This window comes from Stegostoma tigrinum, chromosome 29 (genome assembly GCF_030684315.1).
Source record: "Stegostoma tigrinum isolate sSteTig4 chromosome 29, sSteTig4.hap1, whole genome shotgun sequence".
NCBI lineage: Eukaryota > Metazoa > Chordata > Chondrichthyes > Orectolobiformes > Stegostomatidae > Stegostoma > Stegostoma tigrinum.
This window is the reverse complement of record NC_081382.1, coordinates 1,331,968-1,348,806: the sequence shown is the minus strand read 5'-3', so window position 1 is coordinate 1,348,806 and position 16,839 is coordinate 1,331,968. Positions and strand designations below refer to the sequence as shown.

The window sequence follows — 16,839 nt, the reverse complement described above, 5'->3', positions numbered from 1 at the left end:
CTGGATGAACACTGCAGGCCAAGCAGCATCTCAGGAGCACAAAAGCTGATGTTTCGGGCCTAGACCCTTCATCAGAAAAGGAGGTGGAGGGTTGTTTTTTGGACTGGAGGCCTGTGACCAGGGATTGATGCTGGGCCCAGTTTTGTTTGTTTATATAAATGACAATCAGGATGAGAATATAGGAGACATGATTAGTAATTTTGCAGATGACACCAAAATTGTTGGTATAATGAACAGTGAAAAAGATTACCTAGGATTACAAAGAGATCTTCATCAATTGGGTCAATGGGCTGAGGAGTACAAATGGTGTTTAATTTGGATAAATATGAGGTGTTGCATTTTGGTAAAACAAGCAAGGGTAGGACTTATACAATTAATGGTGGGGTCTGGGTAGTGTTACAGAACAGAGCGACCTAGGGGTTCAATTACATAATTCTTTGAAAATTATGTCCCAGGTAGACAGGGTGGTTAAGGAGGTGCTTTGCATGCATGCCTTCATTGCACAAGCCTTTGAGTATAGGAGATGAGTTGTCAGGTCGAGGTTGTGCAGGACGTTGGTGAGGCCTCTTCTGGAATATTGTGTATAGTTCTGGTCTCCCTGATAGAGGAATGATATTACTAAATTAGGGAGGATGTTGCCGGAATGGAGGGTTTGAATTGAAGGAGAATCTGGATAGGCTGAGGGGTGACATTATAGAGGTTTATAGAAGCATGAGGGAGACCGAGAAAGTGAATTGCAAAGGTGTTTTCCCTAAGGTAGGAGAGTTCAAACTAGGTGACGTAGTTTTAACATGAGGAGACAGATTTACAAAGGACTTAAGGGGCAATTTTTTTTTCCACAAAGACTGGCTAGTGTGTGGAATTATGGGATGGTGTAGTGAGATGGGATAGTGTAGGAGGAGGGGCTTAGATTAGTTCACAGGTCAGCGCAACATCGAGGGCCGAAGGGCCTGTTCTGCGCTGTTATGTTCTATGTTCTAATTAACTGCCAGAGGAAGTGGTGGATGCAGGTACGGATACAATGTTTAAGAGTCATTCGAATAAGTACATAAATAGGAAAGGTTAGTGGGATATGGGCCAAATGCAAGCAAGTGTGACTACTTTGGTTTGGGAACATGGTCTAGTTGGGCCAAAGGGTCTGTTTTTATGTAGCGTGACTCTATGACTTAGACTTTTGGAACTTCTGATTTAGTCTATTATACTTCAGTTGACTTTGGGAGTAATGTATTCCATTCCATGGTTTTTTGGATGAGGGATTGTCAGTTAAGAACTGTGAATAATGAGCTGCAGCAAATTTTTAAAATAATATATTTTTGATCTCAGGAATTTGGGAAAAATCTCAGGCATGGATTGAGTAGTAGGACACAGGGGGAGATTGTGGTGTAAATGGTTCGGAGGATATCTGAGGTAAAATATTTTCACCTAGATGTGGTAGGAATATGCAATATACTGTTTGAGAGAGTGGCAGTGACACTTGCAACATTTAAGAAGCAGCTGATGAGGACTTAAAATGCTACTGTAGGTTATAGACCAGGTACGGGTAAATGGGATCAGTATAGTTTGGTGTTTGTCAGTTGGCACAGATATGGTGGACTGAAGGGCCTGTTTCTACGCGTGTGACTCTGACTGTATGCAGTGATATTGCCACTAGACTGGAAACCAGTACTTCAGGCTATTATTTTGTAATCCCACCATGGCAGATGGAAGATTTGAATTCACATCTGTCGCCTTTACCTCACCTGGCCTACATGTGACTCCAGGTTCAGCAATATGGTTAATTCGAACTGCCCTTTGAAATGACCCAGAGAGAGACATAGTTCAAGGGCACTTAGGGATGAGCAGCAAATGCAAAGTCCTATTTAACAGAGATTTTGCCTTCAATTCCTCATTTGTATACAGGTCTCTATTTTTAGAGTTATTAACAACACGTTGCCTCCTGCTGAAATTGTTTCACCTCACAGTGGACACTGGAGAATTTAGGTATATTCTGAGCGTGTCTGTGCATTGTTGTATATTAGTGTTAGTTTGCACATGTTCCCTTCCTGAAGGAATGCTGTGGACAGCTTGAAATGCACAGAAAGCTTCACTCCTAATCACAAGAAACAATCTTCAAAAAAAAAATCCCAGTTCTGGAATGTTGATTTTTCTACATTCCCATGTGTTCAGGGCAACAGCTGACCTCATTGTGTGCATTGTGGATTTTCATGCTCTAAGCACGATTACTGAAAGACAAGGACAGAAAAATTTGGCTGTCAGCTACACGTTGCAGGGAGTGTTATGTTGAACTCTGCACACAACTGAGAACTGTGCCGATTCAGTAGTTATTCACAAGTAATGAGTATATTTTGGAGAGTTTAGATTGTGGAATGGCCAGGCTCCTGGAGGTTTAAAGGTTAATTTTTTTTTTCCAGGACATTTACCTTAATATTTGCTACATAAATATTTAAAATATGGTCCTGACTGGGGAATCTCTGGGCTCACTGATTATTGTATGGATTAATGTGTCAGGCTTCTTGTCCACATGTTTGTGTTATAAAAATGACTGCTTATTCTTTATTTGATGGTGTCAATTGAGGGAAACACGCTAAGCAGTTACCAGAATAATTCCTAGCCCTGCAGAGAGGGCAACGACATCTTCTCACATTGATCTGAAACACCAGACACTGAGAATCCTCTCCCCATCCCCCTTTTCTGATGAAGCGTCTAGGCCTGAAACATCAGCTTTTGTGCTCCTTAGATGCTGCTTGGCTTGCTGTGTTTATCCAGCTCCACACTTTGTTGTTTCGGATTATTCAGCACCTGCAGTTCCCATCATCCCTGATCACAATTTTAACCTCGCTGTGAAGCCTCTTCTAGGATGCCTAACCTGAAGAAGTTACCCTCCTCCCTCCGGACCAACCTCAGGGGATGTCTCTCCCACTGCAAATCTCTTGCCATCCCTTCGGTCTTGCTCCTCTCCACCTATCTTCTCCTCTATCCATCTTTGGTCCACCTCCTCCTCTCTCCCTATTTATTTCAGAATCCTCTCCTCATCCCCCTTTTTCTGATGAAGGATCTAGGCCTGAAACATCAGCTTTTGTGCTCCTAAGATGCTGCTTGGCCTGCTGTGTTCATCCAGCTCCACACTTTGTTATCACTGATAGTGGAACCTTGATTTAACCCCAGACTCAATGTCAGAATGAATATTAAGTCATTTGGCCCACTTTCTGCCCTATAGACCCCTGTCTAATCCTAGTCTTATGATATCTGACAATGATGAAATCTCCTTCCTTGCGTGAACCCTGAACTTGCTTCTTTCTTTAATTTCTTTCCTATCTCCCTGATGCTGTTCCAAGCTCACCTTGCCTCTCCTCCTCTCTTGACAATGTTCATGCTCAGTAGCTGATCACTCAGCTTTCGTTTCTGACCTTCGTGTTAGCTATTGTCTGTGTCTGTCTCTCTCTCTATCTCTCTCAACCACTATCATTGCCGTTCACCTCAGAAAACTAGCTATTGACAGTATACTCATTGCAAAATAGTGATCCATCATCAATATCATTTGTTACTTCCCCCCTAAGGTCCTTGAACTTATTGTCATCCTATTAGGGCCAAAGGGCCCTTTTCTGTGCAGTAGACCTCTATGACTCTATCTAAAACTGTAACTATCTTTACTGAAACTCTGTTTGCATTTGTTCAATCTGGTTGTTCACTCCCCTGCCCCTACCACCGGACTAAAACAGTTCTTACCATAATCACAAATGACAGTTCTTGACCTCCTTGACTGCTGTCACCTGGTCCCATTGTAAGCTATACAATCATAACTTGAAAATGACTTGTAGTGGTTTCTCTACTGCCCTCGTTCTGTAAGCTGGAGTCTTGTAAGGATTTGCTTTTGGACCCTAATAATTGTTGTCTATATTCTGCCCTTTGGTTACAATAGCCAAAATATCAGTTTAGTTTTCACATGTATATTGATGGCATCCGTCTGTATCTGACTAACACCTCTTCGATTGTTGTTCTAAATCATTAGAATTGGTTTCTGACATCCAGTACAGCATCAGTAGAAATTCCCTTCAATTAAATTTGCAAGAATGAAGCTCAAACTGTTTTCTTGCTCATGACACATCTCTGTCCCTGACACGTCCCCGAATCTGAAGCAGACTGTTGGCACCTTGTTGTCACGTTTGCTCCCATGAAGAGCTTCTGAGCTGTTGACATAAATTGAAAGACAGTTAAATGGCCCCTGACTACAGGGTTCACTGGAATGATCCTTTTGGCCTTTAGGGACTTCTTATTCAGTGATTTCTCTCTATGCTGGGTACTGTCACAGAAGAAGCACAGGACAACTGGTTCACAGTGTAAAAAGTCCATGACTTATTTTTGAAAGCAATAACTCACAGCAACTGGTGAGGGAAAATAAATCGCCTTTCTTTTATGCCTTTTTTAACTGCAAAGACAAAGTCAGCAATTTCTGTTCTGGACTTCCGTAGGCTTCTGACCATTTTGTTCACACCCACAATCTGTTCACTTTAGGTCTCTGCTAACATGGGATATCCCAATATCATCTTCATCTGGTGCCTACTAGAGAGACACTGCCAAGAGGACACAGTACACCCTAATACACTGGCTGCAAACATATCAGAACTGACAATGAGACTCCTACGACCACTAGTAATCATGGTAGCACATAAGCCCACAGCCACGCCATGACAAACGTTCATAAGGATCAAAGACCCCATACCCATGACATGCAGGACCAACGTAGTTTATAAAATACATTGTAATGACTGCAGCAAACATTTCATTGGTCAGACCAGAAGAAAACTACCCATCAGGATACACAAACAGGGAAATGACACAACCTGACTTAACAGGCCGGATCATATAAATACCAAATAGAATAGAGCAACAATGCTTTAGCGGAGGCCGCACTGATAATGTAACCTATTACGGTGACGAAATGTCTGAACTGTAACCAGCCAGCTTGGCGAGCAAACTAACAGTCTCATCAACAACCCGAGCTACAAATCTTCACGATCCTTAGTTATTTTTTATTTCAGTTCATAATACAGTAAAGTAAAAAAATGAGTTTTATGCTCTACATTTAAGAACTCGGGGTGTTGGGATCATTTACTAGCATGGGTTGAGAATTGAGAGATGAGGTCATTTTAAGGTTGGAAAACTAACTAGTGGGTCAGTGCTACGGTCTTGCTATTTTCCAGCTGTCTTAATGACCTGGATGAAGAGACCCAGTGTATTGTTGTGATATTTACAGATAATACAATTATAGGTCGGAAAGCAAGTTGTGAGGATGCCAAGTGCCCTCAGAGGGATATAGATAGGTTAACTGAGTAGGTGGAAATTTGTCAGAGGGAGTATAATGTACAAACAATTTGAGGTGGATTACTTTGGTAGGAAGAATAGAAAAGCAGATTATTGTTTTAATGGCAAGATACTGCAAAATCGAGAGATCTGGGTATCTTTGTGCGTGAATTAGAAAAAGTTAACATGCAGCTCTGGCAAGTAATAAAGTGTGGAGCTGGATGAACACAACAGGCCAAGCAGCATCTCAGGAGCACAAAAGCTGATGTTTCGGGCCTAGACCCTTCAATGGAGAGGAGGATGTGTGAGGGTTCTGGAATAAATAGGGAGAGAGGGGGAGGCGGACCGAAGATGGAGAGAAAAGTAGTTATGATGGGCAATGGAATATTGTTTTTTCTACTGCAAGGGAGATGGACTAAATATGAGAGTTGTGTGAGACCACACATGGAGTATTGTGTACAGCTTTAGCTCCATAAGAAGATTTGGAAAGAATTTAGTGAACGTTTGTTGGGCTGATTACTGGTATGGAAGAGGTTAGGCTAATATTTGTTGAAGTTTGGAAGAGTGAGTGGTGACGCATATAAAATTCCGAGAAGATATGACAGGGCAAATGCTGAGTGAATGTGGCGGAATCTAATAGTAGGGAGTACAGTTTAAAATAAGGGGTTTCCCCATTTAGAACATAGAACATAGACCAGCTCAGCACTGTGCAGGCCCTTCGGCCCATGATGTTGTGCCAAACTTTTACCCTAATCTTAAGGTCTATCTAACCTCCACCCCTACCTTTATACTATCATCTATATGCCTATCAATAGCCACTTAAATGCCACCGATGAGGCTGACTCCACTACCCTCTCTGGCAATGCACTCCATGCCCTGACCACACTGAGTAAAGAACCTACCTCTGATGTCTCCCCATATCTACCTCCACTCACCTTAAAACTATGTGACCCCTTTGTAATTGCTATCTCTACCCTAGGAAAAAGTCTCTGGCAGTCTACTCTGTCCGTACCTTTGATCATTTTGTACACCTCTATCAAGCCACCTCTCATCCTTCGTCATTCTAAAGAGAAAAGCCCTGGCTCTCTCAACCTTTCCTCTTAAGACCTTCCCTCCATTCCAGGCAACATCCTGGTAAATCTCCTCTGCACCTTCACCAATGCTTCCAAATCTTCCCTGTAATGAGGTGATCAGACTGGACACAATACTCCAGATGTGGCCGAACCAGGCTTTTGTATAGCTGGAGCATAACTTCAGGGCTCTTGAACTCGATCCCTCTGCCAATGACAGCTAACACACCTGCTTCATTTCCACAGAACTGGACTATGAGGACTCAAGTTATGCTGCAGTTATACAGATCCCGGGTTAGATCCCACCTAGAACACTGTGAGCACATCTGGGCATCACACCGTCGGAAGAATATATTGATCTTGGAGGGGGTATGCTGTAGGTTTACAAAAATGAAACCTGAACTTGAGGGGTTAGGTTATGAGAGGCATTCTACAAAATAGGCCTGTTTTCTCTAGAACTTAGAAGGTTAAGGGATGATCTGATTTGAAGTCTTCAAGATATTAGGAAGGAAAAGGCAGGGTTAATAAACTATTTCCACTGGTTGGGGATTCCAGAGCTAGGGAGCATAAGTATGATAATTAGTGCCAGGCCATTCGAGAGAGATGTTAGGACGCACCTCCACACACAGTGTGGTAGATAAGACCATAAGAGACAGGAGTGGAAGTAAGGCCATTCGGCCCATTGAGCCCACTCTGCCATTTAATCATGGCTGATGAGCATTTCAACTCTACTTCCCTACACTCTCCCCGTAACCCTTGATTTCCTTGTGAGATCAAGAATTTATCACTCTCCGCCTTGAAGACATTTAACGTCCGGCCTCCACTGCGCTCCATGGCAATGAATTTCACAGGCCCACCACTCTCTGGCTGAAGAAATGTCTCCTCATTTCCATTTTAAATTTACCCCCTCTAATTCTAAGGCTGTGCCCACGGGTCCTAGTCTCCCCGCCTAACGGAAACAACTTCCCAGCGTCCAACCTTTCTAATCCATGCATTATCTTGTAAGTTTCTATTAGATCTCCCCTCACCCTTCTAAACTCTAATGAATACAATGGTTGAAACTCTCTTTCACAAACTGTTGTGGATGCTAGATCTGTTGTTAAGTTTAAATCTGAGAGGGTATTAAGGGTCGAAATCTAAAGGCAGGTCAGCATGATCTCATTGAATGTTGAAAAAGGCTCAATGGTTTACTCTTGTTTCTATGTAACACCTTCTAAACTCACAACCTTGACTACCTAGAAGGACATGGGCAACAAATGCTTGGAAACACCACCACCTTCATGTTCCCCTCTAAGCCCCACGCTATCCTGATTTGAAAATATATTGCCCCACAGTCACTATTCCTGGATCAAAATCCAGACCTCACCCCGTACACGAAAACAACAGTGGTTTGAGAAGTTAGCTCATCACCATCACCTTAAGGGCAGTTAGAGAGGGGAAATTAATGGTGGTCCATCCAGTGATGCCCATATCTCATGAATGAATTTTTTTTAAAAAGTCTCCAATTCGCAAGTGTATTTGAGGGAATTGAGATTGCTGGTCTTTATTGTGTACCTTCTTGCTCAATCTGCTTATCTTCGCTTGCATTTTCTTGCAGGATTTGCTGTATTACCTGGATTCAAGGAACCAACTTGATAATGAGTGATCAGTGTACAGGTATGTGTGCACTGTTATGAAGCTGAGGTTGAACCCCTCTGATAATTAAAATTGAAACACAGATCCCCAATCGGTTATGGTGGGCTTCGAGGTCCCCTTCTAATAATTAGACCAAAAGACCCGGAGAACCTCACCTCACCTCACCTAATCTGTTAAACTGGTATGGAGAAGGGGAAGTTAAATGAAAGAAAATCCCTGATATTCACTTTATAAGTAACAAGTAACAATTTATTCATTTAACCCTAACAGTGAACAAATTAACAGGATTACAAACAAACAGCGATTTTCCCCCAACTCCTAACTGTTCCCTAACTGAACAATATTCTACTAGTATGCTGTTCCAACAAACACAAGTCCCACTTGCATAACCCACTGGTAACAGCACCAGTACTTTATTCCTAACAAACATGTGAATTTTAGACTTCTTAACCATTTCTTGCTTCTTTAAATGTGTACCACCTTCAAATATTGTCCAGCTAATTGACATACTCTGTTTGATCTTTCTCTCACCTCCGATACATAATCCAATTGTGATGCTACTTTTCCAATGCTCCCTGGGATTCAGGATGATATGCACTTGATTTTGAGTGTTGGAGCCTAAACTATCCATAACCACCTCAAATAGTTTGGCAGTAATATTGTACCATTGGTCTGGCTGAATATCCTTGTGTGGTCCATAGTGGGTAAAGAAAGCCAGCAACTCCTCTATAACCCTTTTTGCCCTCACATTCCATAATGGAATTGCCTCTGGAAATCTGGTAGACACATCCATTATGGTTAGTGAATACTGGTTCCCACTTTTGGTGTTAGAGAGAGGACCTACACAATCAATCCTAACCCATATGAAAGATTCTTCAAATGCAGGAGTTGGCATCAAAGGCACTGGTTTTATCACTGCCTGTGGCTTTCCAATGATTTGACAAGTACAGCAAAATTCAGCCACATCCTTATATAATCCAAACCAATAGAAATGGAAATGCTTTTGTATTTTCGCCTGAGTCTTCCTCACTCCTAGATGACCTCCTACAGGTAATTCATGTGCTACCTGCAGTACTCCCTTTCTGTATGCTACTGGCAACAATCTGGTGAGCATCCACATATCTCTCCTTTGCACTAAACCGCTGCGGTCTTCATTTCGCCTAAGGATTCTACCCATATGATAATAGTCAGGAATACATTCTGATTTATTTTCTAAGTGGGCTTTATGATGTAAACCTTTTATTGTCTCATCTTTTTGTTATAACTCCATTAATCTTTCAGAACTAAGCACCTCCGCGTGATCCTCTACCTGTTCAGGTTTTTCCCTTCAACATTTCATCAAACAAGGCGTCAGCTAGTTGGACTTCAGCTCCTCCATCTCTCTCTTTGCTTTTTTCTTCTTGCTGTAACTTATGACTGGGGGATCTTGTTGCCACAGAGTCTGGAAAAATTCCAGGATATTTTTCTCCTAATTTCTCAGTTCCCTGGTTTTCCTTCGGCTTCTCCGTTATGAGGGGTGTCACTCCTATCTTTGTTCCTGCCAGGTTGTTTCCGAGAGCAAGCTGTATTCCTGGAATTGTTACACTTTTAATCACTCCCACTGTCACTTCCCCAGTCTTAATTGAACCTTCACTCTTGATCTTACACAGGGGAATGCTAAATCTCTGTCCATTTATTTCACAGATTACCACTCTCTTGGGTAATATTTTAGAAGGAGTGCAGATAATTTCACCTCTTACTGTTAGAGTGGTTGCCCCGCTGTGTATCTCAATATTTTAACATCTCCTTGCTCCGTTCTTTCTGAGTAAGCCTTACCCACAGAGATACCGTCTCAGTATCCAGCCCGTGGCTAGGCTGTGTGCTCTCCTGCAGCTCCGTGACGACTTTCGGGATTTCCTTTACTTTCTCAATTAATCCTATTGGTTTAGCCTCTTTTTTTTAACCACATTCTTTCTCCTAGTACCTTCCTTAAATCACTGGCACAGTGATTTTGTGTCCCACCTTGTTACAGTGAAAACACCTTTTCCCAGTGCCTCTCAAACCACCAGCACTGTGACATTGTGCATCTGACTCCATCACAGTGAAAACAACTGAGGTCTCTCCAAGCTGCTTTGTGGAGCATCTACACTCAGTTTGTGACAAACAACAACACCTCCCAGTTGCGAACCACTTCAACTCCCCCTCGCACTCCTTGGATGGTATGTCTATCCTGGACCTCCTCCAGTGCCACAATGATGCCACTGGAAGGCAGGAGGAACAGCACCTCATATTCCGCTTGGGAAACCTGCAGCTCAATGGTCTCAATGTGGACTTCACAAGCTTCAAAATCTCCCCAACCCCGACCTCATTCGAAGACCAGCCCATCTCGTCCCCGCCTCCTTGACCAGTCTGTCTTTTCTCCCACCTATCCACCCCACTGACCAACCCCCACCACACTTCCTACCTACCAGCCTCATCCCCGCCTCCTTGACCTGTCTGTCTTCCCTCTCACCTACTTGCCCCTTGCTGCTCACTGATCAACCCTCACCCCTAGCTATCCCTAGCTATACTCACCTTTACTGGCTTCTTCCCTGGCTCCTTGACCTGTCCGTCTTCTCTCCACCTATCTGCTTCTCTATGCACCTTCTATCATCGCCTCTCCCCCTCTCTCTTTATTTCAGAGCCACCTTCCCCTCCCATTTCTGAAGAAGGGTCCAGACCTGAAACATCAGCTTTCCAGCTCCTCTGATGCTGCCTAGGCCTGCTGTCTTCCTCCAGCTCTACACTGTTATCTTAGACTCCATCATCGGCAGTTCCTACTATCTGCGGTCTTCCACCTCCTTTTTACCCTCTTGGGTTTCTTTGTTCCACTGATGGTAAACTGTTTCCAGTGTGATCTCTGATAATGGGAACTGCAGATGCTGGAGAATCCAAGATAACAAAGTGTGAAGCTGGATGAACACAGCAGACCAAGCAGCATCTCAGGAGCACAAAAGCTGACGTTTCGGGCCTAGACCCTTCATCAGAGAGCAGGGTCTAGGCCCAAAACATCAGCTTTTGTGCTCCTGAGATGCTGCTTGGCCTGCTGTGTTCATCCAGCTTCACACTTTGTTACCAGTGTGATCTCTATTTTGTTTTTGATGATGTGGAGTTGCTGGTGTTGGACTTGGGTGGTCAAGGTCAGAAATCACATGACTACAAGTTAGAGTCCAACAGGTTTTTTTTGAAAATACAACCTTTTGGAGCATAGCCCCTTTGTCAGGTGAAGTGAGAAAAAAAGTAAACACAACACAGAATTTGTTAGCAAAAGAATAAAGGGTCACACCACTGAGGAGGACGTTTTAAACAAACCGAAATAAAGGTTTTATCAGTGTAAAGGTGATGTGACATTTTAGGCCAGACAATGCATATTTGGTGTGAGGCGTTATTTAGAATCTGTTTGTGTTCTGCTTTGGAGTCAGACTGGTTTTTTTCATGGGTAGAAATTTGTAAAATAACACATCGACTGTGGATAAATTGTGTGCCTTTTGAACAAAGTAAAATCAATCTGCACGTACAAATTCACCCCATAGATTTTGTGTGTATATGCACAAGCTGGGGGGGTGAAGACGGTGTGTGGGGGGAGGTAGAGAGTGCCTGTGTGTGTGTGTGTGTGTGTGTGTGTGTGTGTGTGTGTGTGTGTGTGTGTGTGTGTGTGTGTGTGTGTGTGTGGTGGTGAGACAGTGTTGGTGTATGTGATGAGGGGGAGAGTGTGCCAGTGTGTGTGGTGGGTTGGGAGGGAAAGAGTGTGTCGGTGTGTGCGGTGGGGGTGTGGGGGGGAGAAGAGTGTGCCGGTGTGTGAGGTGGGGGGGGAGAAGAGTGTGCCGGTGTGTGAGGTGGGGGGGGAGAAGAGTGTGCCGGTGTGTGGGGTGGTGGGGGGGAGAAGAGTGTGCCGGTGTGTGCGGTGGGGGGGTGGGGAAGAGTGTGCCGGTGTGTGCGGTGGGGGGGTGGGGAAGAGTGTGCCGGTGTGTGCGGTGGTGGTGGGGGGGAAGAGTGTGCTGGTGTGTGCGGTGGTGGTGGGGGGGAAGAGTGTGCCGGTGTGTGCGGTGGAGGGGTGGGGGGAGGGGGAAGAGTGTGCCGGTGTGTGCAGTGGGGGGAAGTGTGTGCCGGTGTGTGCGGTGGAGGGGTGGGGGGAGGGGGAAGAGTGTGCCGGTGTGTGCAGTGGGGGGAAGTGTGTGCCGGTGTGTGCGGTGGGGGGAAGAGTGTGCAGGTGTGTGCGATGGGGTGGGGAAGAGTGTGCCGGTGGGTGTGGTGGGGGGGTGGGGGGGGGGAAGAGTGTGCCGGTGGGGGGGTGGGGTGGGGAGAGTGTGCCGGTGTGTGCGGTTGGGGGGGTGGGGGGGGAGAGTGTGCCGGTGTGTGCGGTGGGGGGAAGAGTGTGCCGGTGTGTGCGGTGGGGGGGGGCGGAAGAGTGTGCTGGTGTGGGGTGTGGGGGGGGAAGAGTGTGCTGGTGTGTGCGGTGGGGGGTGGGGGGGGAAGAGTGTGCCCGTGTCTGCGGTGGTGTGGGGGGGGGAAGAGTGTGCCAGTGTGCTCGGTGGGGGGGTGGGGGGGAGAAGAGTGTGCCGGTGTGCTCGGTGGGGGGGGTGGGGGGGGAGAAGAATGTGCCGGTGTGCTCGGTGGGGGGGGTGGGGGGGGAGAAGAATGTGCCGGTGTGTGCGGTGGGGGGGGTGGGGGAAGAGTGTGCCGGTGTGTGCGGTGGGGGGGCGGGGGAAGAGTGTGCCGGTGTGTGCGGTGGGGGGGCGGGGGAAGAGTGTGCCGGTGTGTGCGGTGGGGGGGCGGGGCAAGAGTGTGCCGGTGTGTGCGGTGGGGGGGCGGGGCAAGAGTGTGCCGGTGTGTGCGGATGGGGGCGGGGCAAGAGTGTGCCGGTGTGCGCGGTGTGGGGGGGGGAAGCGTGTGCTGGTGTGCGCGGTGAGGGGGGGGGAAGCGTGTGCCGGTGTGTGCGGTGGGGGGGTGGGGGGAGGAGAGTGTGCCGGTGTGTGCGGGGGGGGGAGTGTGTGCGGTGGGGGGGGGGAGAGTGTGCCGGTGTGTGCGGGGGGGTGGGGCAAGGTGTGTGCGGGGGGTGTGGTGGGGAAGAGAGTGTGCCGATGTGTGCGTGCGGGGGTTGGCGAGTGTGAGTGTGTACACGCGTGGGGGGTTCAGTGTGTGTGTGTGTGTGTGTGTGTGTGTGTGTGTGTGTGTGTGTGTGCGCGCGCGCACGGGGTTTGGTGAGTGAGAGTGTCTACATGCATGGAGGGTTCAGTGTGTGTGTGTGTGTGTGTGCACGTGCACGCGTGCGCGGGGTTTTGGTGAGTGTGTGGGTGCGTGCGTGTTGGTGGATGTGAGTGCATGTGCGCGCGCGGTGGTTGGTGAGTGTGTGTGTGTGTGTGTGTGTGTGTACGAGGGGTTTGGTGAGTGTGTGCGTGCACGCCGGGGTTGGCGAGTGTGAGTGTGTGCGCGGGGGGTGGGGACTGAGATTTTGTGCCCTCCTGCGCCGAAGTTGGTGAGTGTGAGTTTGCACGCGCGCGCTGGTGAACGTGAGTGAGTGTGTGGGCGCCCGCGGGGGTCAGTGAATGTGTGTGTGTGAGTGGGCGCGCGAGCACGGGGGTTTGGGGAGCATGAGTGTGTGTGCACGCGGGATTTGGGGTGCACAAGTGGGTGTGTGGGTGTGCGCGCAGGGGTTGGGGAGTGTGTGTGTGTGTGTGTGTGTGTGTGTGTGCGCGCGCGCGTTTGGGTTGGTGAGTGTGAGTGCACGTGCGCGCGGGATTTTGCTGAGTGTGTGGGTGCGCGAGTGTTGTGTGTGTGTGCGCGTGCATGCACGATGGTGTTGGGTAGTGAGAGTGTGCGCTCGCGCTGGTTGGTGAGTGTGAGTTTGCGCGTGCGCGCTGGGGTTGGTGAATGTGAGTGAGTGTGTGGGTGCCCGCGGGGGTTGGTGAGTGAGTGTGTGTGTGTGCGTGCGAGAGCGGGGGTTGGTGAGTGTGTACGTGTGCGCGCACGGGGGTTGGTGAATGTGAGAGTGTGTAAGCGCGTGCGGGGATTTGTGAGTGTGCACGGGGGGGTTGGTGAGTGTGTGTGTGCGCGGGGGGTTGGTGAGTGTGAGTGTGCGCGGGATTTGGTGAGTGTGTGCGCGCGTGGGGGTTGGTGAGTGTGCGTGCGCATGCGCGCGGGGTTTGGTGAGTGTGAGTGTGCGCGCGCGCGCGCAGAGGTTGGGGTGTTGGTGTGTGTGCGCGCGCACGGGTTTGGGGAGCGTGAGTGTGTTTTTGTGCGCATGCGGGGTTTGGTGAGTATGCGCGCGCGTGTGGGGGTTGGGGAGTGTGTGCGTGGGTGTTTGGGGATTGAGAATGTGTGCGCGCGCAGTGGCTTGGGGAGTGTGAATGTGTGCGCGCGTTTTGGGGAGCATGAGTGTGGGTGTGTATGTGCGTGGGGGTTGGGTTGCGTGTGTGTGTGTGCACGCGTTGGGGTGCGTGAGTGTGTGCGTGCGCACACGGGGGCTGGTGAGTGTGTGTGCGCGCGCGCCGTTTAGTGAGTGTGAGAGCGTGCGCGCGGGCGTTGGTGAGTGTGTGTGTGTGAGTGCGCACGCGCGTGGGGGTTCGGTGAGAGTGTGTGTGTGTTTGTGTGTGTGTGTGTGCGTGTGCGTGTGCGCGCGAGGGTTTGGTGAGTGTGTGTGCGGGGTTGGTGTCTGTGTGTGTGTGCGCAATAGCACTGGTGTTGGGGTGTGTGTGTGTGTGTGTGCGTGCACGCGCGCGGATGGATTGGGGAGTGTGTGTGCGCACGCGGATGGGTTGGGGAGTGTGTGTGTGTGCGCGCACGCGGGGGTTGGTGAGTGTGCGTGCGCGCGCGTTGGGGACCGTGAATGTGTTTTTGTGCGCACGTGGGTGTTTGGGGTGTGTGTGTGTGTGCGCGCGCGCGCGGGGGAGGAGGAGTGTGAGTGTGTGTGCGCGCAATAGCACTGGTGTTGGGGTGTGTATGTGTGTGTGTGTGTGTGTGTGTGTGTGCGCGCGCGCGGTTTGGGGAGTGTGAGTGCATTTGCGCGCGTGTGGGGGTTGGGGTGTGTGTGTGCGCACGCACGGGGCTTGGTGAGTGTGTGTGCGCGCACGCGCGCGGGTGTTGGGGAGTGTGAGTGTGTGCGTGCACGCGCGGGGGTTGGGGTGTGTGTGCTTGCGTGCGCAGGGGTTGGGGAATGTGGGTGTGCGCGGGGGTTGGTGTGTGTGTGTGCGCGCACGCGTGCGGGCGTTGGTGAGTGTGAGTGCGCGCGGGCGTGTGTGAGTGTGTGCGCGTGCTCAGGGGTTGGGGAGTGAGTGTGAGTGTGCATGCCTGGGGTTTATGGAGTGAGAGTGTGCACGCGCGGGGGTTGGGGAGTGTGTGTGCGCGTGTGCGGGGGGGGGTTGGTGTGCGTGAGTGTGTGTGCGCGCGCGTTGGGGTGTGTGTGTGTGTGCGTGCGCGCGCGCGCGCAGATGGGTTGGGGAGTGCGCGCGCGGGTGCGGGGGAGTGTGAGTGTTTCTGTGTTTGCGCGCGGGGATTGGGGAGTGTGTGTGCGTGTGCGCGGGGGCGGGGTTGGTGTGCGTGAGTGTGTGTGCGCGCGCGTTGGGGTGTGTGTGTGTGCGCGCGCGCGCGCGCGCAGATGGGTTGGGGTGTGCGCGCGCGGGTGCGGGGGAGTGTGAGTGTTTCTGTGTTTGCGCGCGGGGGTTGGTGAGTGTGTGTGCGCGTGTGCGCGCGTGCGCGCACGGGTGTTGGTGACTGTGTGTGTGTGCGCGCGCGCACGCGTGCACGGATGGGTTGGGGAGTGTGTGCGTGCGCGGCGGAGGAGGAGTATGAGTGTGTGTCTGTATGCTTCTGGTACTAATTCGTAAGCACTCAAAACATCCTGTTGTTCCACTACTTATTCTCTTGATACCTCCTCTGATAGTGCTGTGCAAACACTTCATTCTCCCTGCCTACCAATTTGGCCTGAATTAGCATGACTAACATAGTCTCTGGCCAATTCATCTGCCTAGCCAGTTTCTCAAAGAGAATGAAAAAAGGCTTCTGTATCCTTTTCCTTGCATTTTGATAATGTTTGGACATATTTGTATATATTCCTAGTAGATTGTTGGCTGTGATGAGTTTGCTTATCCTCACTTCTACCTTGTACTTTTCCTTCTGCCATTTGAAGTCTTTTTGTTTCAAGTTCCAACTTTATCATTTCCAACTTGAACATACTTTCCCTTTCTTCTCTCTCTTACTTTTTGCTCAGCTAAGAATCTTCTCTCCCTTTCGTTATCTACTAACTCCAAATGTCTGATTTTCAATTTAATTTTCTTTAACCTCACTGCACTTGCCTGTTTCTCCTGCATAGCTAAATTTTTGACTAACTCCTTTGCAATTTTAGTGTATTTAGCAGTGTATTTACAATTTTAGCAGTTAAGAAATAAAAATTAAAACTTAGCCTCTGAAAGTCCACACAGAATGTGTCTACCAAAATGCTTTGTCTTCTGCACTGTCTCTCCAGTCACAGATGCCTGTCTTCTGCTGATCTGGCTGTCAGGGATGTAGTTTCTTTGTGAGGGCTGTTAGCTAGAATTGCTGTGATAGTACCTTTTATGGATAGTTATTGCTTTCTTAAAGAGCTTAGTGATTTCTTGTGAGAGCTAAATGCTTATTTCTCAGATGGTGGTTCACTCACATCAAAATTCAAAAACCCTCTCCTTACATATCTTGGATGACAGCATTGTGATTCCTTTTTGACTGTTCCCAATCATAGCGTTATTTTAAGTGCCCAGGGTTCAGTGGTTAGCACTGCTGCCTCACAGCGCCTGAGACCTGGGTTCGATTCCACCCTTGGGCGACTGTGCACCTCCACACA

General features: G+C 48.5%; 1 protein-coding gene across 3 annotated transcripts in view; it reads left to right on the top strand.

Annotated features, from left to right (window-relative positions):
- exd3 (exonuclease 3'-5' domain containing 3) overlaps positions 1-16,839 on the top strand; it is a 644,822-nt gene that overhangs the window by 254,637 nt on the left and 373,346 nt on the right. For all 3 annotated transcript variants that reach the window (XM_059638357.1, XM_059638356.1, XM_048558801.2), the window contains one exon: positions 7,969-8,027. In XM_059638357.1, the coding sequence (XP_059494340.1) occupies positions 8,009-8,027 (19 nt within the window). In that variant the 5' untranslated portion in view covers positions 7,969-8,008. The remainder of the gene's footprint in view (positions 1-7,968; positions 8,028-16,839) is intronic.